The following is a 21,645-nucleotide window of genomic DNA, read 5'->3' as shown; positions in this document are numbered from 1 at the left end:
ATGTTCCAATTTCATCCCACAGTCCAAAGATTTGCAGATTAGGTGAATTGGCCATGGTAGATTGCCCGATAGTGTCTTGGAATATGCAGGCTTGATGAGTTAGCCATGGTAAATGTGGGGTTACGGGGATAGAGTTGGGGGACAGGGTCTGGATGGAGTGCTCTTTAGCGGTTGGGTGCAGACATGATGGGGTGAATGGCCTCTTTCTGCACTGTAGTAATTCTACGACTCGATGATATCTGAAAGAGAGAGACATTTACAGGACCAAATTTGGGGGGGGGACTGGGCCAAATTACTCCTTCACAGAACTAGCATGGCCATCCTTCTACGCTGCATTATTCAATAATAGTCAAAATGTAATGAATCAGTATCAATTTTGCCAAAAGACCTCCTTCCACATCAAATAAGGCATAAGCTGAGCGTACACAACACATTATTTCAAGAAATTACACATCTCTCACAGGCTGTTTAGCCTTAGCACCCAATTGTTTCCCTTCAAACACGACGGAAGACTATTTGCTGAACTTTTTTGTCATAACCGGCAACATTCCATTGTGTAAACAGCACACATCAGGTCTGCAGTACATAGATAGTTTCCTGATAACTAGATCCCTGCAGTAGTCGTTACACTTTCAGCACTATATTAGATTTATGACACAAAGTCAGTATCAGGCAAGACAAAACATCTGGCCTGTCATTGCCGCCTATCCACAGGTTTTAATTTATACAATTTGCTCTGATGAAATATATAACAATAGCCATAGATCAAGCACAAAGGCATGGATTTCAAAAAGTAGGCCTCAGTTTACTTTGAAATTAGCATCGTGGTCAAGCACCCACGGGCCGAAAATTGGACGTCATAAGTTGACCCACAGCTGGAGAAATCAGTCCTGACAGAAAATTGGCCTAAACTAAATTAAATAGCAACCAGCAGCTAACAGCTATGGAAAACAGTAGAAACCAAGGTCAAAGAGGTTAAAAAGATTCAGAGAGATCCGGTTACAACCAGGCGAAGGGCTGTGTACTGGAGAAGTGTCGGTCAGACGTTCTGGCATGTTGACTGCCCGAGGATGTGCACTTTACACCTCCTGGCATGGCAACAGTGAAGGGTATTGGCACAACCCCATTGGATGATTTGAACCAAGCTTGTCGCCAAAGGCCAAAGGCCACAGAACATTATGGAAGGTCAAGGGTGAAGGAGGATAAGAACCCAGACGTCATTCCCACAATGAAGTCAGTGAGGACTTAGCGAAGACTCACAGGGAAGATCTGTACCAAGACTCATGACAGAAGACTATGCAGCAACTCCAGACAACCCAGGAGAAGATCTGCCCTGACCCGCAAGATCCACCTTTGTGGAAGACAGCCAACCTTATCTGACTGATATATCAAAGAGGAAGGAGATTTCAACAGCTTCAAACACATGGATTGTGGCGGGTAACATCTCTTCTCAGATGGACAGAGCTAGATAGAGAGTAAATATTGTGGGAATTGGGGAAATGCTCAGCATTTTAATAAGGACCATTTTGCTAATAAAATCAAGTTGAACCACAAACCAAATTCTGCTCCCTTTGTCCGCCTCACCTTCAACAGCAGTTGGGAAAGAGCTTTTAATGGTTGACGTGTCGAAAGCACATTTAACAGGATTATTTCGTTTATCCCATGTGGGAATCGGTAATAAATGCTGGGTTTGCCTGAAACATTCTCTTCTCATAAATAAAATCAGACAGGCTATCTGATACTATCTAATAGTATGATCTTAATGTGGAAGTGGTACTTTGCAGTCATGTTAATGCACCGTAACACACTTTGGCCGAAATTCCTTCAAGTACAGAAATAATCAAGTGAGCTATGGGTACAAATTGAGCTTGCCTGGGGTGGATGGTTGTTTCATAAAACCGAAAGACTCCTTCTGACACATTTCTAGAAATGCAACTTGGAACCTTGTCTGAAATGAATATGGGACACTATCACCCGAGAAAGTTTTTCAAGCAACACAACGGAGCTATCCATTCCGTCCAGGTTCCTGAACATAAAATTACAGCATTCTTATTCTTTCAAATGGATTAGTTAAATTCATATATGAAATGGAGTATTGGAATCAAAGAAAAAACATCTTATAGATAGCAAGTTACACGCAAATATAATTTACCATAATGACCATTAGGATAAAGCACCAACAACTAAATCTGAACCAGAATTAATTATTTTTACCTCTGAAAAGATGCGTTAATTGTTCGTTCAGCAAATCTGGAGCTTCTTGAAGAATTTCTGAAACTATTAGCGTGCTGCAGGATCCAACTGGCTCCAGGACAATTTCACACTGAGTAGAATGGAATCGTTCTTGTTCATGATAGTCATGGTGATCGATTATTTTGATAATAGCTGTTTCAAGTGCTTTATCATCACTAAAACACATCAGAGGTACCAGCTGTAATTTTATATTGTCCACATGTTTCCATACATACAGTAACAAATCAAAAAGCAAGAATTGCAAATTTTAAAAAAAATTAGGAATATGCAGATTGACTTAGCAAAACTCTGGTCACAAGAAACAAACCTACAAGCTCCATTGTTCAAACTGTTTTCCTGCGTAGCTTTGTTCAAGAACACAGTTAAATTAAATCAGCCCCATACTGTAAACAGTGCATTACTTAATCAATTAATTCCAAATATTAAATATGCCAAACAGATTATTTGTGTAATTGTTGTCTATATGACACTACTGGTTTAAATTAGCTGCCTTTAACTAATGGAAATTACATTAAATCACTAATGGGACGAAACTGTTATTGTGTGGTACCAATAAATAAACAGTTTTCCTATTAAGTGTGCACAAGATCAAAAAAAGTGTTTCTTTTATATATTGCTGTACTTTTTTAAAAAAGATGCCATGTAATCCAAATTATTCTTCAAATGGCACTTTCATTCTATCATTCCTTTGCAAATATTTAAGCATTTAACTCTACTAAAGCATATTTTTTAATGAAACATACACCTATTTGTTCCCACGAATTTGACTAATTAATGTGGAAACATTTAAATTTAGTTATTTCAGTGATGTTAAAAGAAGATAATCTATAAGCCATATATGAATGGCATTAGTTTTTATTTAGCAACCATGAGTTTTTATCTTAAAAAAAAAGAGGGTAGGAAACAGAATGTTACCCAAAAAGGGCAACTCTTCCATTACTCAGTTAAAAACTTTGGAAGTGTTGAAATACTTTAAATATCAAACAGTGCTCGGCTCAATGAGTCATAAATCTCTACCCCAGTAATCAAAATATTGGCAAGCATCCAGAAGAGAATAGCAAGCTTGACAATGGAGAGTAGTATTGATTAAATGAAACCCATGCAAGCTCTTTCATTTCACAACGTGCATTTTGGTTTTACAACCCATTTTGTTTCCCTGCCATCATACTTCCTCACTTACGAGGGCGGGGGAGCTCTAGGCATTGACTTGTAGCAGGCAGGTCAACTTACCAGCTATAAGCAATCCTGGAAAATTCACTCAAGTGAAAGGAAATTAAATTGTGCTGAACAATTATATCATTGAACAAACTCAAATCAAGAGTTCTCTTGCCATATTGATACCAAAACCTAAGGTTTGGATCACTAAGGTTCTGCATTAGATACAGGAAAGTTAATACCGAATGTAAACAAAAAGACTCTTATCCAATTTCTTAACTTGTGGATTTCATTGATTCAGTTGGAAATTCAGACTTGGTTTTAAAGGTCAATATGTTTAAAGGTTAATGACAGTTGGCGGAGGATCAGAACAAGCTCTGCAATGACTCCAGCTGAAATCCTTTGTAAAAAAAAAAAATTTCAAAGAATTCTATGACTGAGTTAATACTTATATAATGTGTAGATAGTCAAATCAATTTGTAAGATCTTTGTAATTTGCAATTTATAGTTTATAGTTGATCACAGTTCGCCTGCTAATTCATGTTTAGCGTATGTTGATTCCAGATATTAAGTGGCTATCCAAGATTGTGTTTCATATTTGCTTTATTTGACTCTTGTATAATAAAAATTCTTCTTGTTCAAACTACATAATTTTCAATTTTCACTCCTTTAGTAAATAACAAAATTACAAGTTTACTTTATTAAAAAGAAAGTAGTTACAGGTCCCCGCAAGATTTCAATAAAGGGGCTACAGGTTTGGAGGAACAGGACGTGGCCCCATTATCATTCCCATAAGAATCAGCACAGCAAAAGAAATGGAAGCGTACTTGGATGTTATATCCTGCAGACAGAGTAACTCTAATAATGAATTCGAGTTAAAAGTTGGATTTCCCACCTAAGAAACAGAAACACATTTCCACTCTCCCTCCATTAAGGTTTAATAATATAGTCTCTGAAGTAAAACAAGTGGCTATCACGTATATCAAAAATATCATACACATTGTGATCATCAGGGTACCATTGAATTTTTTTCTTGTTCATTAAGAGCTTAGGAATGCCTTTGCCTTTTTCCTAGATGATTATTGTACATGTTATGCTTACTAACTTCACCACTCATATTAACCACATTCTCTCATTTCAGTAATGAATCTGTGAGCTGTAAGCATAATTGTGAATCATCATTTAGCTTACTTCTGCCTTTTAGAAGACTCTTGCTTGTTAATGATGTTTCAAATAAATATTGATATTTATTAATTTTGCCTAAATTATCCACCTCCGACGGCCTTCTTTTTGGAAGGTATGCTCCAAGTGTGTCTTTCTAAAATTTGCACTTTTTCAAACGAAGTAGTTTTTTTTTAAAATATAAACTGCAAAATTAATTCCATTACCAACTTAAAATTCCAGAAAATTACAAGCTTCTAATAGAGAGCTAGTATATTCTTCAACAGAAGAACTTCTGACTACCAGATTAAAAAAAAATTAAGTCAGTAACTTTCACTTTTAAAGTAACTTGACTCCAAAAATTGGTCAAGTTTTATTCAGATGAGAGGCTATAAAGCTAAAATGAAAATAGACCCAGCAATAACGGTTCTCCCACTCACATTCCAGGCAGAGTCATCCAATTGCATTAATAAAATCTGGGCCTCCCAATTCAGTTGAATAAATAGATTTTCTCTCCTTTTATAATCAAAGGCCAAAAAAATCCAAAACTTTGACATATAAATTAACACCAAAATCAACTCCTGTTTAAATTATATTAAATGAAAATGACAGTTTTGAATTACTGTACCTCGTCAGCATATTATGATCAACTAGTGTTAAAGTCAGCTTCCCCTCTCTGTTTAAGAAATGGAGATCAATTTCATCTCTGAATATTAAAGAATCATCTGGGATATTCAATTGTTGCAAAACCAGCACAACTTCAGTGCGAAGAGGAAATTCCGAACGTTGTATATTCAGAACAGGCACATAAAGAACATCAGTTGATTGGGTCTGTAGAGGAAATACATAGAATATAATTGCCGCAATATTTTAAATTGAAAAAAAATTTGAATATACTTTCTCCTATTAAATCTCTAAAATCCTGACAAGTTTAGAAAATAAGAAATTCCTCGAAGAAAGTTATAAACTAATTTGGCAGTAGTACACACATTTTACAACTATAATTACTGAACTTATTTCCACTTTCATTTAAGTGCATTTTACAATTTTAACATTAGCTTGATAACACCAGAGCCAACAATGTGATATTGGAATAGATCTCACCAATTAGTGCTGTAGCCAAATAGACATAGGAGACAGAAGTCAGAAATTTGAGTGTGAATGTCAGAATGGGGCCTCTAATGGACAGTGGTAATGTCCCGACCTCTTAACCAGGAGGCCTAGGTTCAAAACCCAGCTTCTGAGGGGTGACCTTATGAAGGTTTATAAAATCATGAGATGTATGGATAGGGCACATAGCCAAGGTCTTTTTACGTTGGCACGGGAGTCTAAAACTAGAGGACATAAGTTTAAGGGCAGATGGAAAAGATTTAAAAGGGACCTCAGGGGGCAACATTTTCACACAGAAGGTGATGCGTGTATGGAATGAGCTGCCAGAAGTAGAGGTGGAGCTGGATACAATTAGAACATTTAAAATGCATCTGGATGGGTACAATAAATAGCAAGGATTTGGAGAGATCTGGGCCAAATGCTGGCAAGTGGGACTAGATCAGTTTAGGATATCTGGTTGGCATGAACAAGTTGGACCAAAGGGTCTGTTTCCATGCTGTACAATCTATGATTCTGTCGCTAAAAGGCTTTAAATTGGAGTAAACAGCTTTTAATTTTGTGTACAAAATGGCAGAAACTTACATGATCACACTGGGTCCCCCATCTCCATGATTTTATAAATCCTTTTTAGCATTTTGGAGAATTTACATTATGATTCTTCTTCAAACCTTTTGCACCTTTTCACACTGACAATGCAGCTTAAGGAAATAATTTTAGTTGAACAATAAAAAGTCTGTTAACCTTCAAAATACTTTTTAAATTAACTCTTCTGCCTTCAACTTTTCCATGCTCATTATTAAATTTATAGTGCTATTTTGGCAATTACCTTAAGGGCGCTTTTCTCACAAATATTTTTCTGAACAGCTTCTCAATTATCAAAACATTTACAATAATGCTGATTTGCCTAACAGGGTTTTATGACTTGTTTTAATTTCTCTTCAATTATGCCTGGAATTTTGCTTTTACAATACAAAATTTTCCAACCTTACTCAGGGATTTAACTCATATCATGTGTCCAATACTGACCATTGTATCCCAGGATTACAATCTGGGCATTTCATCTTGCAGCTTTGGCGAGACTCTTTGTCTTTTCATCAGTTTTTCTTTTCCACATATTTTGCTGTTTCCAACTCATTTGACCTTTTACAGCTACACATATACTACTATCACCCTACAGTCTTTATGTTGCTGGCTACTGCATTCACAGAAGCTGAAAATCTCAGTGTGCTTTTGAGGTGCTGAATGTTTAAAGATCCAGTCAGTTTTCTGACCTGAATTTTTTTTTCTTCTTTCTTCTCCTTGAATGACTGTGACTTTCGTAAAATAGCAGATTTTTTCCACATTGTTCCCACTGTGGCTACTTCTGCCTAAGAAGAGACAATGGATCCCACTACTGCTTGCCATTAATTAAAATGTTGCACGTCAGCACAGCCAACACACTATATGCAGATTCACTGCTATCAATCCTTTTTTTGCTGTTATCAGTCAAATCGCTGATTATTTGAGAGGAAGGCATCACATGGGCATCCTTTGGCAAAAGATTTGTCTCTGATTTCAATACGGGGGAAGATTTATTACATGATACTTAGTAGCTAATTACATCTAAGGTACATAATCGTCTTCTGCAAAACATCAGGCCCAACTTAAAGGTACAGCAACAGCTACATGGCGAACTTGTACAGGACTCTGAAGAACTGGAGGAGTGGTTAGCTCCTCTGAAGAATGGCCCTTCATACCTCATTGACATTACTCAACCCTTTCAGGTCCTAACTACTTTATACAACATCTTCCCTACAAGAGTATGGAGAGTGTAGAGTGGGTAAGACTGTAGTTGTTGTCACAGCTCAGGACTCTGATCATCCTACACTTCACACCTCACTCGATGGCGAAGCAGTTTGCATGACAACTCCATTTCAAGGCATCTGTTAGAAGTCAACATTCTAACATGTGTTCCTCTTCAATCACTGGATCTCTGCAAGTATATGTAGTTGAGAACAACTCAGCACCTCACAGCACCCTGTGACCCGCACAATAATGTTGGCTGGTAGCCAGAGAGCAACAACTGTCACATACAACACAATTCCTCTACAAGAAGGAAAGAGGGAAGGTTGGGAAGGCGTTCATAAAATATATTTTTTTTCATAAAAAGTCAACTTGTTTCATGAACCTCCATGGCAAGGGAGACATGAACCTCGACCTTGTGGCCCCAGTGTAAGGTCACTACTACTGTATTACAACAGTTCCTTAAAATCCAGAACCAGTTGCATCCATTCCATAAAAGCCTCAAAGCAAGAATCTTACCCTGAGACCAACAACCTGCCTGACTTTTAAATGCCCCTAAGCTACTGTGTGGGATTTGCACCAGCAGGTTTCCAACAGAAGCAAATCACTGCAGGTGCTGTGGTTACTTTGGTAAGTATCGTGGGTGGGGAGAGTGGTGCTGTGGTCATTGAGGAATGGGCTAAGGTGTCCCTGAGGGAACAGTCCCTGTAAAATGCACACTAGGGAGTGAGGGGAAGGTGGTGGTGGCATTCTGCTGGAGCTGTCGGAAATGGCAGCAGATGATCCTTTGAATGCGGAGGTTGGTGGGATGAAAAGTGAGGACAAGGGGGACTGGATCACGCTGTTGAGAGTGATGGGAAGGGGAGAGGCAGAAGCACAGGTGATAGGTCAGATGCGGTTGAGGGACCTGTCAACCACAGTGGGTGGGAAGCCACGTCAGCTGCACTGTTTTCGAAGGTGGTATCATCCAAACAGATACGACAAGGGCAAAGGAACTGGGAGAATGGGATAGAACCCTTACAGCACGTGGGGTGTGTAGAGCTATGGTGAAGGTAGCTATGAGAGTCAGCAGCTTTGTAGTGGATGGCAGTTTATTCCCTGAAATGGAGACACAGAGGTCAAGGAAAGGAAAGGGACTTGTCAGAGATGAACCATAAACGTTATAGACGGGTGGAAATTGGAAGCAAAATTAACAGATTTTTCAATGTTCAGGGAGGAGCATAAAGTGGCTCCAAAACAGTCGTTGATGTACGGAACAAAAGAGTTGTGAGAGGTGCCTGTGTAGGACTGGAACAAGGATTGTTCCACATACCCCATAAAGAGACCGGCATAACTGGGACCTGTGCAGGTGCCCATAGCCACTCCTTTAACTTGGCAGAAGTGAGTCGAATTAAAGAAAAATTGCTCAGTGAAAGAGCAAGTTCAGCCAAGGAGAGCAGAGTGGTAGTGGATGGGGATTGCTCAGGCCTCCAGTCGAGAAAGAAGCTGAGAGCTCTCAGACCATCCTGGCGGGGAATGGAGGTACACAGGGATCGGACATTAAATGGTGAACCAAAGGCAGTTAAGGCCACAGACCTGGAAATCGTCATATTGACGGAGGGCATACGAGGAATCGCAGGTGTAGGTGGGCAGGGTCTAGGCAAGTCGAGAGAGGATCGAGTCAAAACAGGAGGAAATGAGCTCGGTGGGGTAGGCACAGGCTGATATGATGGGCCTACTGGGACCGTCTGGTTTGTGCATTTTGAGAAGAAGATAGAAGTGGGCTGTCTGGGGTTCCAGCATGTCTCTGGTCTCTGGATTACCAGTAATATTACGACTAGCCACCTTCTCCAACCTACCGACATTTATATAATGCCATTCAGGTCTTCAGAATATTCCATGTTGCCTAATAGCCAATAGATTATTTCCTTAAATTTGAACACTTCTTAAGTAGACAAACACTGCAGCAAACACAAATCGTAATGATCAGTCGGTGCTTTTAGTGTTAAGCTATTACTTATCATCTCGAACAGATGATTAACATCTTATCTAAAAACTGCATCATCCTTACTACTGCATTATAGCTCCAGCCTAAGTTATATTACCTACATCATAGCTGATAAACATTCCATTGATGTAGTAACATACCGATTCCTCGAATTTCAGACTGGCTGGAATCTTTCCTCTACGTGTAAGAAACAAGGCAGGAAAAGAGATAGTAAGAACTGCCGATGCTGGAGTCTGAGGTAACACAGTGTTAAGCTGGATGAACACAGCAGGCCAGGCAGCATCAGAGGAGCAGGAAAGCTGATGTTTCGGGTCAGGATACTTCTTCAGGAAGGACCCTGGAATGCATTTGTTCAGGGCATGTTGCGTTCAGTGAATATTCAAGTATACCAATTTTCACTTATTTCACCCTCAGGATTTCAAAATAACCATATGATCAAGTCTTGGATTTGGGTTGAAACCTACAATCTACTGACATAGAATCCTGAATGCCACTAAGCCAAGCTGCACAAGACTCGGATGAGGAGTACTGAACGGAGACATTTCAGGAGTAATGATGCTTGGATGGCCATGTGGATGCTTTTGATTATTTCTAATTTTGAATTATTTTATACTATGTTTAAATTGAATAAGAATGACATACAACATTTTCTGGACAAATTTCGTTCTTCAATGCCATTCACCAAACAATCAGTGCATAAAGAAAAATGCAGATATACATTCTCAGGCTTGTCAGTCCCTGGGCTGAATCTGACATTTTATGACTAAGTACAAGTTAGAGGGATTCCCACCTTAAAGTCGAGAGAGATTTTTTGCCATATCTTACAAACTCATGTCATTAACCACCTACTCTGCCCCTATAGCATCCATCATGACAGAGTTTAGCCCTACCTTACCATGCACCATTCCCAGAACAACTTGCCTGAAAGCACATATCCCAGATTTCTCCAGCGTCTGTTGCACTCAACATCTTTAAAGGACTGTTGCACTCCCAGACAAGGACCATCAGTCCAGAGCTACCTTCCATGGTTCCTGGTGGCAGACAGGGAGATCCACACCTCACTTGTGGGCAGGGGAACTCCTGATCAATGAGGTTTTTGTAGATGTGGGGCTTCTTCTTCCCTCAGGCCCAGCAGTGAAAGCCACAACATCAGTCTAAGGTTACCATGTGGGTTAAAGCAGCTCAGCCACCTTGAGGAATGCACAGGATTGTACAAAGGAGGTCAATGATCTCTGCACTCTGCCAATGGAAGTATCAACATCTTCTGCTACCTCACCTACTGTACCATCTCCAACCAAGGCTCATGCTCTACCACTCTCACTAATGCCTGCAACATCTTCCTTCACTTGCTTTTATCTCCTTTTATATCTGCCTCCATCTCATTTCAGGAGGAAAAACAATACCAAGTAGAGCAGAAAAACAAGATGGGTGGTGGGGTGCCCAATATTCAGTTATTTACCCCTTTTGTGGGCAACATCCTGACTCTGGCTGCCCTAAGTGACTGAGTGACCATTTTCAAGCACCTAGACTGGTATCAGAGGATCCCCTTGACATACCCTGGCAGGACCTCCTGAGCAAACGCGATCCCCGAAATCTGCTGAAAACCATGACAAGCTTCCTGCCTTCGTGTCAGTACTGAATGGGACATCAAGACAGAAGGATAGTGAAGCCAGCTTTTGGTACGCTTGTCTTTATTGACCAGTGCATTCAGTATAGGAGTTAGGAGATCATGTTGCAGCTGTACAGGACATTGGTTAGGCCACTTTTATAATATAGTATGCATTTCCAGTTTCCCTGTTATAGGAAGGATCTTGTGAAATTAGAAACGGTTCAGAAAAGATTTACAAAGAAGTTTCTAGGGTTTGAGGGTTTGAGCTATAGGGAGAGGCTGAATAGACTGGAACAGAGGTTGAGGAGTGACCTGATAGAGGTTTATAAAATCACAAGGGGCACGAATAGGATAAATAGACAGAACCTTTTCCCCCGAATGGGGGAGACCAAAATTAGGCTGAAGGAGAGAGGGGAAGGATTTGAGAGAGACCTAAAGGCCAACTTTTTCATGCAGAGGGTGGTGCATGTATGGAACAAGCTGCCAGAGGAAGTGGAGGAGGCTGGTACAATTACAACATTTAAAGGGCATGGGGATATGAATTGAAAGGGTTGAGGGGGATTATGGGCCAGATGCTGGAAAATAAGACTAGATTTATTCACAATATCTGGTCTGGGGAACGAGTTGAACTGAAGGGTCTGTTTCCGTACTGTACGTCTCTATGACTATAAATATGAACCCGCCATCTCCATTTGAGGGGGAAAAGCACAAAAAGGCAAAGCAAGGCAGACACATTGTGAACATCCAGATAGGGTCAGAGTGAGTGAGTGCTATCAGAGTGAGCATATCGCCTGGAGATATAGTCTGGTCAAGTCCATGAGCTGCGTGCAACGTTCTGAGCAGTGTTTTTGCTGCAGTATTGTATATATAATAGTTGTCAATCCAGCCCAAGGTGCAGTTCTGAAGTACAGATGAGTCTTGTAAGTGGATTGGAGATGTGCTATAAGGGTTCTTAGAGGCTGGCATACAGAGGACATTTGGTGCCTGCAGCAAGTTGAATTCACAAGGTACCGCACTGGCTCCCCTCTCGAGTTTTGTTGACAGCTAGCGTGTTTGGGGAGTTTGCTAAGAAGAAACTGGATAAGAATGAGACAAGTTGGGCTGTCAACAAAGTGTTGAACAAGCAACAGTCTCCCTCAACAATCTAACCACAGTCTATGGCCCACAGACCCCAGATTACATCCGATATGTTTAGTCATATAATAGTCTACACTTGAGAAATGACACTTCAGTGTAATAGTGAAAAAACATTTTAATACCTGAAAGACCAAATTTTAGATCAGAAGTCAGGGCCCTGTTTGGTCTCTCAGATTCCTTAATGTTCTTTGAAGGCCCCTAAATGAGTTTCCCCCATGGTCCTAGCATACATATACTGCAAGTAACATTGAATCAGAGACAGTAGGAACTGCAGATGCTGGAGAATCCGAGACAACAAGGTGCAGAGCTGGATGAACACAGCAGGTCAAGCAGCATCATAGAGCAGAAAGGCTGACGTTTCGGGCCTAGACCCTTCATCAGAAGTTTGCCACGACTCCGAGAGCTGCTGCATGCGCAACTTCAACTGTTTTACGAGAGGTTCCAAGAACCAGGAGACCACCCATTAACTGAAGAGCGGAAACAAAGAGAGCTCCGCACAGGACAGGCCTTAAAATCCACTCTCTCCAATAACTCCAGATTCTTTCATGTTAAATATTAGTCGCTACCTCCATGGTCATGAGCTGGTAAAGGATTCCACAATCTAATACCATTGTGTTTAAGACCTTTACTCATTAATTCTTCTACTTCATCGGCTATTTCCCTCTCTTTGCTGCTTTCATTCCATATTGTTGCTCTTTCTGCTGCTCCTGACTCTGGAGAGAATGATGGCATCTGCTTCATTCCACTCACTTCAGACCCAATTCCACATACCACTTACCCCAGTACTTTTCTCTTTCTTCATCTCCCTCCAGCTACTATTCCCTAACTGACAATCTAAGCTTCCATTCCACAAAAGCCTCATCATTCCTCTCCTGCCATTTCAGGAGACTCTCCTACCAAACGTGAAGGATTCCAATGAGATGCTAGGAGCTCTCCTCATTGCCAAGGACTGCGTCCAAATGCCAAAGTGAAGAGCAACAACCGCAATTTTTGACTGTCCAGCCCCCTCCTGATTTAACTCAACATTTAGGAAGCACTTTGTGCCAGTAATCAGGTGATGTCACAGAACGGTGTGGACATGGATAATTTAAACATGACGTTCACCCTGTAAATATCCACAGACAGCACTCAGGAATACTGACCCCATTTTGACAGCATATTGGTCCTTCTAATGCAGCTTGAAGCCTTGGTCAAATTGGGAACTTTTACCCCTACTCTCAAAATAGAACCACACAAACGTTCAAGGCCAGATATAGAACAGTTTTCTCTCTGAATGCTGAGCGAAGAGAACTCTACTCCACAAAAATCAAGATTTTTTTTCACCCTCTGCCATCTCAGTTATGAATGTGGAAGGGTGGGTGGAAGGTGGAAGGATGGAAGGAATTATTGTCACATGTATTTGACAGGGAGAATACAATACAGTGAAAAGCTTTTATTTGTCGCAAAATTTCGGCAGCATTTTGAATAATTTAAGAATAAGGGGAAAAAAATAAAGATATAGCTTAAAGAATGTCCATCAGTTCTAAGCCAACTCATCACCATCAACAATGCCTGTGCCAGCATTCCCCTCCACCACTTTGCCTTCTAAACCGGGCCCAATCAATGAAGTCGCTAATCCTCAGGCACCACCTTCTGCCACTGGATCGATACTCCACCACCACCATCTGTACCAGACCAACCAACATCAGAGTCATGTTTATCATCACTGGGCCCACCTTGTTGATGTCTCTGTGATGCCCTTCTGCTGGCCCTCTGTCACCACCAGCGCTAGACCTAACCAACAATGAAGTCACCGATCCTCAGGCACCATCTCTTGCCACTGGGCCTACCTCACCAAGGTCACCTCCGCTAACATAGCTGCCAACAATTTGATGCCAGGTCTTGTGCTAGTCCTGGAAAAGTAAGTACGGGCTCGCTCAAAGTCCACACTGGATTCATGCCATCGTTGCTGCCGTCCAAGCTCAGGACAACTGGTGAGTAAAGGTATAGAAAGAAAAATAAAAGAGAGAGAAAATAAAAGAAAACAGACAAGAAAAGCTATCAGAGCAGACAAGCTCCAGCTCAGGAGCCCTATTCCAATGCCATCTTGTTCAGGCTGTAAATTAATTTTGTGCACTTCAGCTGCCCATAATTTGAGAGTCTCTATGGTTTTAAGGTGCAGCTAGTGTCTATTGTAACGGGTGTTATTCAGGATTGTCAATAAGTGTTCCTCTTTGAAAATATCTGTGCAAATAGACATCTACAAATTTTTCATGAGATATGGTCATCACTGTCTAGGCCAGCATTTATTGTCAATCCTTAATTACAAAGGACAGAGCCAACCACATGTCTGCCAGGTAAGGGTGACAGTTTTCCTTCCCCAAAAGTACATTTATGAATTGGATTTTGTTTTCAACAATCAACAATGGTTACCATCAGGCTAGCTCTTATTCCAGGTATTTTTTCTTGTTGAATTCAAGTTTCACTCTCTGCCTGGAATATTGGCCTGAGATTCTGGATTACCAGTCCAGTGGTATTACCCTGGCGCTACACCCTCTTTACAATGAAGGCCACCATAGGTCATCTCTCAGGCAGAGAAGCTGCTGGTGAATTTAACTTGAGGGTCACCACACCTTGAGAAGGCAGGATCTTATAGTGACCTCACCAAGTATGGGAACTGAACCCTTTGCTGTTGGTGGTGTGATACATTGCAAACCACCAATCCAGCCAACTGAGCTACCATACTATATCTATTTAGCTCACCGCTCTTGGTCATCCTTTGCAAAAAGTACAATGGACTCTTGTGAATTGTTAGACATTACAACAGTAACTAGGCTTCAGAAGAATTTAACTGGCTTTGAAGCCTCCCCTGAAGATGGGACAGCACCATCTAGATGTCAAATTCCGAACAAACACGCCGGAAAAAAATTGCATTCCTCCTTTAAGGATTCTCTTCCACCTGTACTGCCAATTGAAATGATTGCAAAGCTCCAGTAACTTCAAATAGTTTGTCATTTTATGATTTGCATTCAATGTATGAACTCTACACACCACCCTCAACCCTCAGCCAAAATCTAGCTGCTAGAAATACTCCCATCATTGGAAAATCTAGCTCATTTATGTGTTACAGTGCAGGAGATGACCAGTTAGCTTTACATTATAATTAATCACTCCTGTCTATTTGTATACATACATACTTTATTTTCAGTTGTAGAAGTGTACTTTGCACTGTGCTTGTACCTTATAAAGGAAGTAAGCATAGGCTAAAGTTGAAACAGCAGAATCCAGGTCACATTTGTTGTCACCAAGAACAGCATGAACTCTGGGCAAATCATTTCCACTCATCTGTAAAATAAACATAACTAGAGTGAACAGCATGCAACCAACTCCAATTGTATGTATAATATATTGCACAAGCATATATAAATGTAATAATATTGTGCAGAATAAATTAATTTTAATGCATTTCAGAGTTAACTGAATCAAATAAATATATACCAGCTTCCAGTAAAATGAGCAGACTGGAGATAACAAGTAAATTGAGACAGATTAATAATTGGCACTGTACTGAAGTAATGATCACATTCATCAATTTAGGATATACAAAATAAACTCTCAAAATCCATAATAATTAGTTCAGTTCATATAATCTGTGATTGCACAACATCCAGCTTGACAGTATCAAGTCCAAGTTCCTGTCTGTACAGTATGTGATTAAATCCTCTAGTTATAGCCATCTCTTTTGTGCTGAGCAAGCTAGTATTCTCTGTGAAACCGAATATTCAGAGCACACTCAGTTCCAAGAGTTGGTAGGTGTCAACATTCAATTCTACACCAGCAATAGAAGGGGTTATGGTAAGGTTTTCACCATGTTACTCAGGGCCGTTCGAGAGTTGCCAAATAGGAGTTCAGAAAGGAGAAACAGAACCAAACGTCAGTGAATATGAGTGTTGCAAGACAGGTAGAGCTTTACCCTCAATGTCGCAAGTAGTGATTTTTAGCTCTGCTGTAGAGAAAGTCACGGAACTACACCGATTGTGTAGGAGACTGCACAAGCTAACTGCTGGCAAAAATAAAGATGGAGCTGTGTTGGTGAATAAGCACTAGAGGACAGTTTTAGCAGTCAAAAGCAGTGTACAGCCAGAAAAAGAAAGAAGGGTCAGAACAGGCAAAGTCATTCAGGGAGTCCATGACAGAACAGCTGAAAGAAAATTTCAAGGTCAAATCAGTAAAAGTGAAGAATTCTTAAGGGGAAATTTACTTTATGCATAATACTTCTTTACCTTTCCTAGTACAAATTTGCAATAATGAGGAAAAAAATCCAAGTTTTTGGATAACTTCCTTCACTGTCTGCAGATCTGTGAGTGAGGTTTGACATGGTGACTTGAATCGGGTCCATTTTCATATTGGAGCGATGCCTTGTAAATATGAAATACAAACTAGCTATATTTCCAGATATTGACATGGGAACAAAAGTAAAAAAATGCAAAACATAGATCCTGGATGATTTGTACCTTAGTCTACTTACTCACCTTGGTTGAACATCCTAACTCAATCAATCAACCTCTGTTTTGAATTTTTCAATTTACGTGCACTCAAAATCATTTTGGAGGAGACCGTCCAAGGTTTTCAATGCCCTGTGTGAGAACATGCTTCCTGATATCATTACCAGGCTTGCTCTCACTAAGTTATGAACTCTTGTTCTGAGTTTCCCTCTATCTACCCTATCAATCGTCACCATCTTAGTTAAATCACTGCTTAATCTTCCATTCTCAAAAGGAACACAAGCTTAGTTTATGTTATTAATCCACGCCAATGAACACTTTCATCCCCATCATAATTCCATAAAGAGACTGCTTTGCTTTATTTTCAATATAATTCAAGTTTTTTTTTTAGTCCCAATATTTAATTCCTAGGATGCAGTGTTGAGAACTGAACAGAATACTTCACATGCTGGCTAATCACGGCCTTAAACAACTGTAGCATAATTTAATGATTTTTTTGTGTGGAGAACAACTCAATTGCTTACATTCATTAAAAGGTAAGAAAATACATTGTACAGACATGCACTCCATTCATCACTGATACCCAGGAGCAGCATTGTCTATTACCTGCAAGATGCACTTCAGAAATTCACCAAATATCCTTAAACAGCACCTTCCAAACTCCCCACCATTTCCATCTAGAAGGACAAGGTCAGCAGATACAAGGAGGACCTCCAACCTGCACATTTGCCTCCAAACCACTTACCATCCTGACTTGGAAATATATCAGTGTCGCTGGGTCAAAATCCAGGAACTCCCTCCCTAAATGCCTCTGGGTCTACAAAAAATTGCAGGAGTTCAAGGCAGCAGGTCACTACCACTTTCTCAAGGGAAACTAGGGACAGGCGATAAATGCTGGCCAACCAATGATGCCCACATCTGAAGTGAATTTTAAAAATCCACGAACAATAAGATGCGTGTGCATTTCTTTCTCTCTTGCAACTTCACTTCTGCTAAATGCTAAAAACAGGAGAGAAAAAGTAGCATTTAAATTGTGTATTTTCAAGCATATCACATATACCAAAAGTAAATTAATCCATATTTGGAAAATAATAGTGGAAAAGAAGATACCTCCAACAGGATACAGTCAGTTCAAAACTGGTGCAGTTGAAGTTACTGTTGGGAATTAGGAAACAAACACCTGATGCCATTAGACTAAAGCAGAGAGTTTGAAATTCTACTGAGTGAATCATCACATTCCAGAAAGTTTTTGTTAAGAAAGCTTGTTTGAAACTAGGCCAAAGTTACCAACACTTCAACTATGATTATCCTCTATGCTTTTAACAAGAAAAACTTGTATACGTATATGGAACCTTTAAATTGTAAAATGTCCCTGGCACCTCACCATGTTTTATCCGACAAAACTTGACATTGAACTAAAAGGGGACCGTCACAACAAGTGATAAACAGCTCGGTCAAAGAGCCAAGAGTATTTTTAAAGATGAAAGACAGGAAGAGGGATGGAAAGATCTGGTGAGGGAATTCCATAGTCCAGGGCCTAGGGAACAAATAACAAGGAAACCCATGCAGACTGATAAAAAAATGAATATATGCAAGAAGGCAAAACTAGAGAAGAGGCAATTTGGAGGGTTGTGAAGCTGGATACATTTACTGAGATTAAAAGGAGCAAAGCATGGAGAAGCCTGAAACCAAGCAAGAGAATTTTAAGATTCAGACGTCAATTAAGCAGGGATATCTGTAGGTCAGGAAGCAAACAGTGACTTGTGAATGACATTTGTTGAGGGTCATGTCTTTGACAGAATTACACTTTGGCCTTACACCTCCAGAGCTTAACGCAGAATGAGAGAGGCTATCCAAGATCAGTCAAATCCAGAGGTGAAAAAGGCACAGTCCATCAAAGTTGCGTTTAGGTTGATGGCATTTTGTACATTTTTTTTCTAAATTCTTTCACGGCTTGTGAGAAGCACTGGCTGAGCTGGCATTTATTGGCCCATCCCTAGTTGCCCTTGAGAAGTGGTGGTGAACTGCCTTCTTGCACTACTGCGGTCTATTCTGTATAGGTAGACTCAATGCCGTTAGGGTGCTCCAGCATTTTGAAGAAGAAACTTTGAAGGAATAGTGTTATGCGTCAATGTAGAAATAAAGTTCACTAATCACAGGGCTATCACACAAGTTAAAAATTGTAAAATAAAAAGCATGCAGAACTCTCCAATTTCTTTTTATCTTTTAGACCTAGAATGATGGAAAGAATGGGCCAGGTGTCTGTTTATACAAAAATTGTTTATAACAAATAATTAATCTAGTAAACATTAAACAATTATAAACCATCAACTTTTTTTTAATTCACTGATGGGACATGGACATCTCCGGCTACTTATCCATCTGCTTATCCCTAATGGCCTAGAGGGCAGTTAACAGTCAACCACGTTGCTGCGGGTCTGGAGTCACGTGTAGGCCAGACCAGGGTAAGAAAGGCAGATTTCCTTCCCTGAAGGACATGAGTGAACTAGATGGGTTTTTCCAACAATCGACAACAGTTTCACGATCCTCATTAGACACTTAATTCCAGGTTCTTTATTGAATTCAAATTCCACCATCTACCATGGGATTTGAACCCAGGTCCCCAAAAATTAGCTGAGTTTCTGGATTAATAGTCTAGCAATAATGCCAGTACGCTGTTGCCTCCCCATATAATTCTACTAGTTAAAACTCTAACCCACTTATAAAACTCTGCCTCTGTACAGATAAAAAGGCACACAAAATACGAGGTTGTTATGAGCAAAAGGAAAAGCTGGGAAGACAATTAAACTGGTCCCTGTTTATAGAGATAACAAGGTGCAGAGCTGGATGAACACAGCAGGCCAAGCAGCATCAGAGGAGCAGGAAAGCTGACGTTTCGGGCCGAGACCCTCCTTCAGAAATGGGGGAGGGGAAGGGGGTTCTGAAATAAATAGGGAGAGAGGGGGAGGCGGATAGAAGATGGATAGAGGAGAGGATAGGTGGAGAGGAGACTGACGGGTCAAAGAGGCGGGTATGGAGCCAGTAAAGGTGAGTGTAGGTGGGAAGTTAGGGAGGGGATAGGTCAGTCCAGGGAGGACAGACAGGTCAAGGGGGCGGGATGAGGCTAGTAGGTAGGAGATGGGGGTGGGGCTTGAGGTGGGAGGAGGGGATAGGTGGGAGGAAGGACAGGTTAGGGAGGCAGGGACAAGCTGGGCTGGTTTTGGGATGCGGTTGGGGGAGGGGGAGGGGAGATTTTGAAGCTTGTGAAGTCCGCATTGATACCATTGGGCTCCAAGCGGAATACAAGGTGCTGTTCCTGCAACCTTCGGGTGGCATCGTTGTGGCACTGCAGGAGGCCCAGGATGGACATGTCGTCTGAGGAATGGGAGGAGGAGTTGAAATGGTTCGCAACTGGGAGGTGCAGTTGATTAGTGCAAACCGAGCATAGGTGTTCCGCAAAGCGGTCCCTAAGCCTCCGTTTGGTTTCCCCGATGTAGAGGAGGCCACATCGGGAACAGCGGATACAGTATACCACATTAGCAGATGTGCAGGTGGACATCTGCTTGATGTGGAAGGTCTTCTTGGGGCCTGGGATAGGGGTGATGCGGGAGGTGTAGGGGCAGATGTAGCACTTCCTGCGGTTGCAGGGAAAAGTGCCAGGTGTGGTGGGGCTGGAGGGGAGTTTGGAGCGGACAAGGGAGTCACGGAGAGAGTGGTCCCTCCGGAAAGCAGAAGTGCCTCATATTCCGCTTGGGAATCCTGCAGCCCAATGGTATCAATGCGGACTTCACAAGCTTCAAAATCTCCCCTCCCCCTCCCACAACTGCATTCCAAAAACCAACCACAGGAACCCCGACACCCGCACCTACACCTCCCCCAACATACCCCCTCCTCCCACCTCAAGCCCCACCAACCTCTCCTACCTATTCGCCTCATCGCGCCCCCTTGACCTGTCCGTCCTCCCTCGACTGACCTATCCCATCCCTAACTTCCCACCTACACTCACCTTTACTGGCTCCATACCCGCCTCTTTGACCTGTCTGTCTCCTCTCCACCTATCTTCTCCTCTATCCATCTTCTATCCACCTCCCCCTCTCTCCCTATTTATTTCAGAACCCCCTTACCCTCCCCCATTTCTGAAGGAGGGTCTAGGCCCGAAACGTCAGCTTTCCTGCTCCTCTGATGCTGCTTGGCCTGCTGTGTTCATCAGCTCTACACCTTGTTATCTCAGATTCTCCAGCATCTGTAGTTCCTACTATCCCTGTTTATAGAGAATTTGCGGAGATGGTCCTTTTAATGATCAGAATGCTGCTTTGCGATCTTCTTTTGCCTTTGCTTCCTTGCAGGAGGCCCAGGTTCACACTTATAAAGGTTCATAAGAGTTATTAATTAAAGTCAAAGCTTATAGCAACTAATGAGGAAAAATAATCTGCCTGTCTTCAGACTGTAGATGCTTTTTGCTGCACAACAGAAACAGCTCCTTCCCTCCACAGTACCAATAACTTCTCCCCTGAACTTTCACACCCCCAAGCTACTCGAGAGACAAAGTTGCTGGCAAGCAGGAAGTTTTTGTCATTGGTAAATGCTCACTGTATCACAGAAAAATCAGCTACTTGTTGCCAACCAAATCCCCATTTGTACAGAATCCCCAGTTCCTGTAACTAAACTTTCCTTGGGACCACTTGAACAAACTGCACTATAAACAGCATCTGAATGTCAGATGACTTGCTCTCAATAAGTGCAGCACTCCTTCAACAATCCTTGCTTTTGAAACCACTCATTTTCCTCATTTCAGTTCACAATCAAAAATTGAGAAAGACAATGAAAGATATGAACTTTACATGTACAATATATTTCCAAGTCAGTCTGGTGAACGGCTTGATCAGGGACTTGCAGGTGATGGTTTTTGTTCCCCACACATCTGGTGCTCCTGTCCTTTCTGAAGAAGGGTCTAGGCCTGAAACATC

General features: G+C 41.2%; 1 protein-coding gene across 1 annotated transcript in view; it reads right to left on the bottom strand.

Annotated features, from left to right (window-relative positions):
• Positions 1–21,645, bottom strand: part of LOC109922729 — a 254,305-nt gene that overhangs the window by 172,182 nt on the left and 60,478 nt on the right. Inside the window, exons 2-4 of the mRNA XM_048593484.1 lie at positions 15,414–15,518; positions 5,198–5,400; positions 2,215–2,408 (exon numbers count right to left, since the gene is read on the bottom strand). Coding sequence (XP_048449441.1) covers positions 2,215–2,408; positions 5,198–5,400; positions 15,414–15,518 — 502 coding nt within the window. The remainder of the gene's footprint in view (positions 1–2,214; positions 2,409–5,197; positions 5,401–15,413; positions 15,519–21,645) is intronic.

This window comes from Rhincodon typus, chromosome 3 (assembly GCF_021869965.1).
Source record: "Rhincodon typus isolate 14 chromosome 3, sRhiTyp1.1, whole genome shotgun sequence".
NCBI classification, from domain to species: Eukaryota; Metazoa; Chordata; class Chondrichthyes; order Orectolobiformes; family Rhincodontidae; genus Rhincodon; species Rhincodon typus.
This window is presented reverse-complemented; position numbering and strand designations above follow the sequence as displayed.